We start from the raw sequence: 9,898 nt of genomic DNA, 5'->3' as shown, positions 1-9,898 counted from the left end.
ATAAGTGTTTATGTGTGCTACTAAAGGCCTACTTCCCTAAGAACCTTTTATGTATTAACTCATTAGTCCTTGCAACAACCCTGTGAAATAAGTGATTTCATTATTCCCATTTTACAGATGGGAAATTGAGGTACAGAGTCATGAATGCATTGGCCCAGGGGCACACTGCTTACCAGGTTTAAGAGCTAGAAATTGACCCCAGGCCATCCAATTTAACTGTTTAGCTCAATGGTTATACTGTTGATTTCAATATCATTAAAATTGTTCTACTGTATCCACTGAAATACAACTTTAAATTATATTGCATGATCCTCATGATATGGTAAATTGGAAGAATTTTTTTATACTCAATTATTATATATTTGCATTTTCTGATAATTTGCCAAAATTAGATATTATATAATAGTAAAGATTTCAGTGTACAATGTAGACTGACTTTAAGAATGGTTAACTATTAGAGATAATGTGGGAATCAGAGATGTACATTGTATTTACAGGTTTTTTTTTTTATTCCTTCAAATATTATTTTGTAAGTTTTAGAATCCCTTAACTATAGTATACAGCTTTGTCATCAGTGCAAAAGGACACTATGAGAAACTTGCAAAGTTACTTGAAAACATGGAAAAGTTATACCAGAGTGTCATGGGATACTATGCCGTTGATCTGAAGAAGGTGTCCGTTGAAGAGTTTTTTACTGACTTGAATAACTTCAGAACCACATTCATGGTATGGTAAAAAAAAAAATAATAATAATTTTTAAAAAGTATTTTTATCTAAACTGTCTCATCTATTGTACTTTAATTTCATTACTTCATTTCACTCTTGTCTGCAGTAAAAACTGCCTTTTCTGATATTGAAAGTTGACTTTAGAAATTTTGGATTTTAAATCTGTTGCAAAATGTGTGGTTGGTTCTCTTTTTTGGCCTTTCCAACGTTAGGCTGTAATCAGAAATTTTGACTGAAAAAGTGACAAATTCTGAAGTTCTTCATAACGACTCCCCTCCTAGCTGATTACAGAACACTTTCAGAATAAGTTTTTGGCTATGAATTTGTTTCTTTATACTTAAGATCAATTTGTAGTTTTGTGATATAATTTTACCAAATTCCATGCAGCTCTTATGAAGCTTTTTTTTTTCCTTTTCTTAATGCATTGTACAATAAGCTACATGCAATTTGCCTTTGAATAGATTTTATATTTGTAGGTTTTCCCTTAGATACTTTAATAGGGAGGTCAGGTCTTTGATGTGGAATCCTTTCATTTAGGCATTAAAAAGATCTTTTGAAAAGTATTAGCTGATAAGACAGGGAGGGGGAAACCCACACATATTAAAGTGAGAAGGCATTGTTGCCTCCCTAGGGAAACTGGTGATACATTTCTGCAACAAAAAGTTGTTATTCTTGATAGTTGGTAAGTCATTTTTCTATTGCAGCAAATGTTAGTGGAGATTAAAAAGTTTTGAGGTGTAAAGAAAAGGGTTGAATTTAAGGAGCTGGTTCTTTTTTAAGCCCTGGAAAACATTATTGCTGAATTTTATGGGACTTGGTTATGATTACTTAATTATGATTGATTAGATAGCCTTTTAGTAAAAACACACTATTTTAAGAGAACATTTGTCTATAGTAAATACACATTTGGTAACAGTTTTAGTACATTTTTCCACAAATTCAAACTGATTCTTTATTTTTTCACTACCAGAAATGAATATAATGAATATATTTTGGTGAATAAATGTATCATGATGTACCTGTATGTGCCATACACTTTACAACGCATTTTAAATTTCATGTCTTCTCAGGCATCGTGGCTCAGTGGACGTAGTGAAAGAGAGAGCTAGGTTTAGGTTCCATACTAGTTATGTGGATTTGAATACTTATTTAACCTTCCTGAACCTCAATTTCTGTGTTTGTTGGGGGCAGGGGATATGCTAGTTCATTCCTCTTAAGAGTCAATATTAAATGAGATAATATGGTTAATAATAGATACGGTTTTTGAGTAACGGGTGATTAGTGGGTGACATGCTTTAATAGCTAACACTTAAGAGTGCCAACTGTTTATCTCAAACGGTATTAGCTCATTTAATCCTTACAACAATGACCAGATGTGTTATGTGTACTGTTATTCCCCTTTTCTGATGAGGAAACTCAGAAATAAAGAGACCCTGACTTTGTGCATCATTGTATAGCTATTAAGGAGCTAAGGTGCTATCCCAGGCTGCCTGGCTCCAGAGCCTGTACCACACGTGGCTGAACTTTGTCAACTCTTATTAAAACTTTAACTTCTAGAAGTGTTTCAGACAAAACTAATTTGAAACCTAATCCCTTCCCCTAAATTGAAAAAAATGTAAATTAAAAAAAAAGTGACCAGGCTCAGCACCTGTGGCTCAAGTGGCTAAGGTGCCAGCCACATACACCTAAGGTGGTGGGTTCAAATCCAGCCCGAGCCCACCAAAACAACAATAATGACTGCAACCAAAAAATAGCCGGGCATTGTGGCGGGTGCCTGTGGTCCCAGCTACTTGGGAGGCTGAGGCAGGAGACTCACTTGAGCCCAGAAGTTGGAGATTGCTGTGAGCTGTGATGCCACAGCATTCTACCCAGGGGACAGCTTGAGGCTCTATCTGAAAAAAAAAAAAAAAGTGACCAAATTGTTTTTTAACAGTAGTTTACTCAAGATTATTTTTACTTTACGATTATCTTAGAATTTAAACTTAAGGAATTAATGGTAGGTTATTTGTTCAAAGCTTTGTGCTATACCTCTGACTAACTTACCCAGTCTCTCTCCTCAGTGTTATTAAAATCTCACAACTAATTTATGTAGGTATAGCTCTTCATGTTCTTTTTTTTCTTTCTCTCTATGAGATCCTTGTTACAATAGCTAAAGGAGGAACATCTGTTCCAGACTGCTGCCTCAAACCATGTAGACCAAGGGGAAAAAGTTACAAAATCTTGTAGCTTCTCTGAGGAACAGCTGTTCATTTTGACAGCATTTTAACTCACCTCTCTTCTACTTCAGAATTCTCAACTGGGCATTAACTTTTTGTTATTGTTGTGTTGTTTTCTTTTTTAAACAATCTACTATTGGTAATGTGCTCATAGGGAATAGTTTCATTCAGAACAGCTGAACAACTTCCCAAGAAATAGGGAGCAAGTTGTATTATAATTTTGTTTAGCTTTATTTTTGTTACCATTGTCAACAGAACAAAATCCAAACAACTGCTACTGATTGAGGACTTGGCTCTCAGTAAACCCTATAGATAAGGGGTTTACCCGTGGCGTCCCACTTGGTCTTTGCAGGTGAGGTGACTGTGAGGGAGAGAAACTCCATCATTTCAAACGAGGTTCAGAGGGGACTAAGATGGAATGGGAGCCCGTCTGAGTCCAAAGCCTCAAGTACCCTGCTGCTCAGTTTGCAAAAAAAGATAAGGTTTGGATTGTAGTTTATAAGGGTCTTTTTTGATAACTTACTGGAGAGAATCAGCACAGGGCAAAATTTATTCTTTCCTCTGGTATAATAATTTTCTATTTACATTGATGAGTTCATGATAGAAAACTGTTTTCAAGTCGGGTTCTATTTCAAGGCATAACGTAGCCTCTTTTAAAATTAGAGGATTATTAATGCGAAGCCTGGTTGCTGGGGTGAGGGATAACGTAAAGGGTAGAGAGCCAGCACCTTTCTCTAATAGATTTTTATTTCCTATAGGACTCATGTGAAGATAAAGTTCACATTGGAGTTTCTAGGTGGAAATATCTGACCTCACACTATAGCTTGGGTAAATTGGTGGCCTCTCAGGCATTAAGCTTTTATACCAAGTGAAATCCATGCCTTTAGACACCATGGTGTTGTATAACAATGATCATCATGTTCCCTTTGTGACTGGTTTTAGACTCCTAACAAGCCATCACTAATCTCTGTGTTATTAATAGGTGGTATCATGCTACCATTGGATGAATTGAACTCATTGTGGAATTTTTGTTGGATCCTGCTAGGAACCTCTTATCCTGTTTAATTTTATCCAACCACTGTAACATGTTCGTGTTTTTCTTCAAGTTTAAGTCAAATTTTCCTGTCTTTCATTGGTCACTGTGGTCTGGAAGCATAATCTGTGTCCTGTCTCATTCTTACTAGAGAATTCTTCTTAAACTGTTTGTGTTTACATGGCTTAAATTACATGATTTCTTCTTCAGTAGTCTTCATTTCTTATGCTAATGCTGCTTTCTTATCATTGAAAGTTCTTTTGCTATTGTCTTCGCATATCCAAAATTATTAGCATGGTACAACACTCTTAGTTCCTTACCAAAATGTCATCTGCTAACGTATTTGTTTTGCTTAATAGCTCATCTTGAAGATCTCTTAATGTGATCACCTCTCTAGAGCCCTTTGTTACTTGTCTCTTTATAGATAATTTGTTTCAAAAGAAGTTTTCTACCAAATTACTTATTAAAAATGTGTCTTTTTTTCTGTTTTAATTAAACATACGACTGCTAAGTGGACCCTCTGAGTTTGCAATCAAATATTCTCATATAGAATATTTTTTGTGCAGCTTAGCTTTGTTCTGAGTAAAACAAAACAAAACAAACATCCTTTCTTCTTAATAGTTTCTCAAACCATTTACATCTAGAAACTCTACTTTGGGGTTAAGATTTAGAGGACAACAAAAGGTCCCTGGCTTAACAGAGATTACTATTGCACACAGAGTAGGGGGAACATTATACTATGGTTTTTTCCTTCTTTATACATGGGTGTAGGTATATGTGCCAGACTTGATCGTTATTATTTTCTGGTCTATAAAATCCACACAAACTAGAATTCCCTAAACTTTATTTCCCACATAAATTCTAATTTAAATTATTAGTAATGATAATCAAAGAGAGAAATGGTTAGCCTTGATTTCTTTCAATCTTAAGGGATTGATGAATTCTACCTACGATAGGCCTCACCCATTTTGTTGGGTTCTGACACAGGTAATATACTGCTTGCTTTGTCAGTACGAAGAAGCAATGTTTGAGATGTAAGCTGTGGCATTAGAGCACCCAGGGTTTGAGTCCCATCTGTGCATATTATTTGGAATGTGACAGTAGGTGATTAACCTTACTGGGCTTTAGTTTCTTAAAAATGAAAGCACATATTTCTTAGGCATGTTAATATTTTGAAGATCAAATGGCACAGTGTAAATATACCATCAAAACAAGTTAGCTATGTATAAATAATAGAAGTATAGTAATTTCACATTTCCCTTTTTATAACAGGATAGATATTTTAAGCATTTTATCTTTTTTTATATTTTATGTTTCCATATTACCATGTATAATACTGTGAACTGAATAAACAGCTACCTGTTTCTCATGTATAGTTCTGTCCCTTAGGTTATCTCTACAATTTTGTTAAAGTTATGTTTTATCTAGTTAAAGATTTGTCATTCCTGGTATTTACAGACTTTAAGTCGATTTTTGGTTTATGCAATTGAAATCTATGTAGTGAACAAATGTAAAATCAATTATAACTCATTTGATCTTGCTGCATCTGTTGATCAAATATAATTTATTATCTTACTGAATTTTTAGGCTAAAGTAGTGAAGTGCCAAACAAAAATGAAATCATCCAATGAGAAGGTATTTTTAGTGTAAAATTTTTTTGATAAGGAGGGCAGCCAGAACAAAACTCATTTTGCCAAGTCATTTAAATTACACAAATTTGATGCCTGTCAGCTCTAAATGCCTTTTATGCTGACTACCGTGTGGACCCACTAGACCATCAACTGAAACGTCAAAGCGCTAAGCATTTCCTGTTTGCTCCGCAAATCTTGTAGATTGACTCATACGTTGTTTGCAAGAAAATAAAAAAATTATGTACAATCTCTATGGTTGAGTGTTGAGCCAGCTTGTGCAATTATAATAGGAAGCATGTTCTGTCCTTGTTTATTTTGGTGGGCTTAAAACTTGAAAATTGTATTTGAAGTCTTTTCATATAAGACTTATGTCTTCATTAGCACCTTTGTGCTATATTCTAGCTATAGGACCTTTTTTTTTATTATTATTATTATGCTTCAGTATCTGTTTATGTAAAGAATGAGATCAGTTTCAAGTGCTGAGTATTTTGAGTTTGCAACTTTGAAAATAATAGAATTCTAATAGATCAGGAAATCTTTACTCTTTAGCCTTTTCACAATAAAAACACAGCCAGACTAATTGGTTTAATTTTTTTCTTTACTAATAAGACTTATTCTTACTATGTATTCCTTGCTCAATTAGATAATAAATGCATTTGACTGACAGGTTCTGCGTGATTAAATGACTGGTAATGTTTTTTTTCCTTTTACATTTTAAGTATTTTGTTTGTTCACTGAAATAATAAAAATAAAAATAAAGGCAAATTATTCTAATATAATAATGAGACCGATAGTGAAGAGAAAAGAATTGAACTAAATAACTAATACCTAGTAAGACACATTAACTAATGTAATTGAAAAGGTTGATTAGGACATATGAAACAAAACTAAATGAAATAAAATATTCTCTGTATATCAGATGTGGTGGTCACTTCTACATTTTTTCTCTCTCACACATACACATATCCCCAGAGTGAGGGGAAGAAAGATCACACATTATTAACTTAAGGCTACTTTTAATGTTATGTTTTAAACATAATTAGCTTCAGTTTGGCTTTATAGGTCTTTAGTTGGATGTTTCCCTTGGAGAGGTGATTAGCAATAGTTCAAAAAAAAAAAAAAAGATGCTTTATCACCAGCCTACCTTCAATCACTACATAACCCCCATCTTGTACATGGCTGCCTGTGCCTGTATTCAGCCTCATACTTGGGAGATTTACAAATCTCCCAGTTTGAGTATTTTATAGTATATCACTTTAGAACACAAAGGAAGAGGATGCACAATGGAAAATCAAATTATACTTTGAGAAAACATTTATTATGAACATTTCATGTTTTATTAAAAAAAATGTTGAGCAGGCTGAAGTATCTTATTTACTTGATAATTTCGCAAAGCATTCAAAGGAATTGCAGCAAACTCATAACAAAGTTATGATGGGTCAGTAATGGTACATACCTGATGGGTTAATAAATTGTTGTTTTATCTGAGACTGCCTTCACAATAGGAAGCAGCATGAAGCTGAAACGTTTTAATCCTCAGCACCTTCACATCCTCTGGGACATTCTACTTTGCTCCTCAAGGACAGTTCCCCATTTTCCTAAGTTTCACAGACATAAAAAGTTCAACTAATAACTCATATTGAATGTTAAGATGATGAATTATATCAGAGCATAGTATATCATACTCTCCTATTCCCATTGATGGCATTTTTAATTGGATTTGCTAATATTACAAAAATTAATTGGGTTAATTTTATTGTCATTCTAGATTTCTTTCTAAAACATCTACCCTGTAATATAAAGGCTTTCCAAGAAAAAACATTTTCCATTAAGAAGTTTAGAATTTATTGTTTATATTTTTTATACACATTTGGAGAGAATTTTTATATTTAGTTGCCAAAAAATGATTTTGGTAGAAAACTGACAAGTAGATTACACATTTTTATGTTTCTTATGATGACTTTTATGATAAGTAGGAATTTTTTTAAAATTTTCTTTCATGTCCCCTTATAAGAAGGAATATGTATAAGAATGCAAAAATGCATTTTTAAGGCTATTTTCAAATTAAAAGATTTTCCATCTTTTGCCAAAAAGGAAGTAACCATGAATTTCTGGAAACTAGTCATTAAGGATAGTGGAACATTGCCTGTTCTCAGGGTAAACTAACTCCCAGCAAAGTATTTAGCCAGCTGAATGTATTAGACCTGTAAGTGATTGTTTACTTTGAAAAAATAGCTTTGTTTTCATAGCGCACCTAATACGCACTTCCCTGAAAAGCTGTAAGTATTTTAGCTGAATTTGATCTCCTTTTAGGGACTTGAGAAAAAATTGAATACTTAGAAAAAAGAAAAGATTTTTGAGTTTAGTGAAACATGGGCTAAAGAGATTCCTGGCTTATACAGTGTGAGTATTCATTAATGCTGAAAGAAATATAACTCCTAATAAGACATTTATAAGTTTTTAAATATTTTTTTGAAATAATAAAATTTCTACCATTATTTGAAGTAAAAAAATATGGGATATTGTAATGTGTGTAAAATATTGAGTTGGGTAGATGACGCTATTTAAATGGGCTAAGACTCAGAAATATAGATGAAGTGTGATCCAAAAGTTAGGATCTATGGCAGCCTACTTGAATTTGATACTATCATTTTTATATTTCATTTTTTATGACAATTTTTATTTTATAACATAAAATAAGGCAGATCTCTCTGTCAAGTAAAGGCATATTTGTAATATAGAGTATTTATAAAGCTTTTATGGGAAGAGGAGGAAAATGCTCATTGATATTTTGAATTTTACTTTTGGGGAAAATTATAAAACAAATGTTAATAGTATCATTGGCCAGTGTTTATGTTAATTTATTAGTCATGTCTATTTTCAAGCGAAAGCAGTGCTTCAAGGGGGGAAAACACAAGAAAGTAAACCAACTCTTTTTTCCAGGATATAATCTCATAACACATATTAGATTTGGACGTATTAAAAACAGTGTGTATATATATGTAAATTAAGTCTTTAGAGGTATAATAGCTAGACTTGAGGTTGAGAACTACATCTTGCCTTGCATATTTAATTCACCACTATTGCTTCTCTGCCCAGTACTACAGCCAGTATGGGATGCAGTCAGTTTACTCTTAACTCAGTGTACCATCACATTCCACTAGCTCTGAATGGAAAGTATTTATAGTCTCATAAGAACGATAAAAGCTGTTACTCCCGTAGATGGTTTATGGAAGCATATGTAACTGAGGTAAACTAGAAAGTAGCTCTTTCTTCAAGTACTGTTGCATAAATGTGTTTATGGCACCTGATTAATGATATAATAATGAAAATAAAGGTGTTATAAAATAATCTTGTTAACATTATTATAGGGCTAACATTTATGTGTCAGGCTTACATCAAGCCATTTTTAATGTATTAATTTTTAAAATACTCCTATAGAGTTGTACTATCCCACTCAACAGAAGAGGAAATAGTTGGTTATTTAAACCAAAATAATAAGACTCCAGATTTCTATCCCCTTACCATTATCTGTCTTTCTAATACGTACCAAATAAATTCAGACAACTTTTAAAGAGTAATTTCTAAATGTGGTGAAATGCCATACTTAATGCATTCTTCAAGACTTCCTTGATCTTTAATTCAGCAAACTGTTTTCAGTGCTTGCTCAGGACTGACTTTGTATGACTGCCCAATTATCTTCATTTGCCTCTGGATTCTAAAACACACATGTATAAGAAAACTCCAAAAATAAGAGTGAGAACTACCACTATATAGATATGAATAGTTCCACTATATAAGAACTACCACTATATAGATAGATAGATTATATAGGCATTCTTAAGAAATAAGTTAAAGTCTCTGTTGTTCAGTTTTACAGAACACACTTTTGAGGACTTTGCTTATTACAATAGAGCTTATTAGGAACTCTTAAAAGATCTATCCCACCACAACACAACAAACTATTTTAAAACATGGCTGTCTTGTTTTCCTCTCATGTGGGCCTGTAGTTGTTCATCTACTAATTTCAACTTAGTATTGGGTACATAGGATGCTTGCTTCTCCATTTTCAGGATACTTAGAAGAATATTATCAATAACCATCCAGGTAAACACAAAAGATGCAAAGTCTCCATCTTTTTATGGCTGAACAGTGTTCCATGGTATACATATGCCACAGTTTATCAATACATTCACAGGTTGATGGGCATGTGGGCTGTTTCCAGCTCTTTTTGATTGCAAATTTAGCTGCTATAAACATTCAAATACAAATGTCCTTTTTTTTTTTTTTTT

The 9,898-nt window shown here is 33.1% G+C and overlaps 1 protein-coding gene across 5 annotated transcripts in view; it reads left to right on the top strand.

Annotated features, from left to right (window-relative positions):
* DIAPH3 (diaphanous related formin 3) overlaps positions 1 to 9,898 on the top strand; it is a 481,355-nt gene that overhangs the window by 314,165 nt on the left and 157,292 nt on the right. For all 5 annotated transcript variants that reach the window (XM_003790158.2, XM_003790157.2, XM_003790156.2 and 2 more), the window contains one exon: positions 562 to 726. In XM_003790158.2, coding sequence (XP_003790206.2) covers positions 562 to 726 — 165 coding nt within the window. The remainder of the gene's footprint in view (positions 1 to 561; positions 727 to 9,898) is intronic.

Source organism: Otolemur garnettii, unplaced genomic scaffold, assembly GCF_000181295.1.
Source record: "Otolemur garnettii isolate 467f Iridium unplaced genomic scaffold, OtoGar3 scaffold00040, whole genome shotgun sequence".
NCBI classification, from domain to species: Eukaryota; Metazoa; Chordata; class Mammalia; order Primates; family Galagidae; genus Otolemur; species Otolemur garnettii.
This window is presented reverse-complemented; position numbering and strand designations above follow the sequence as displayed.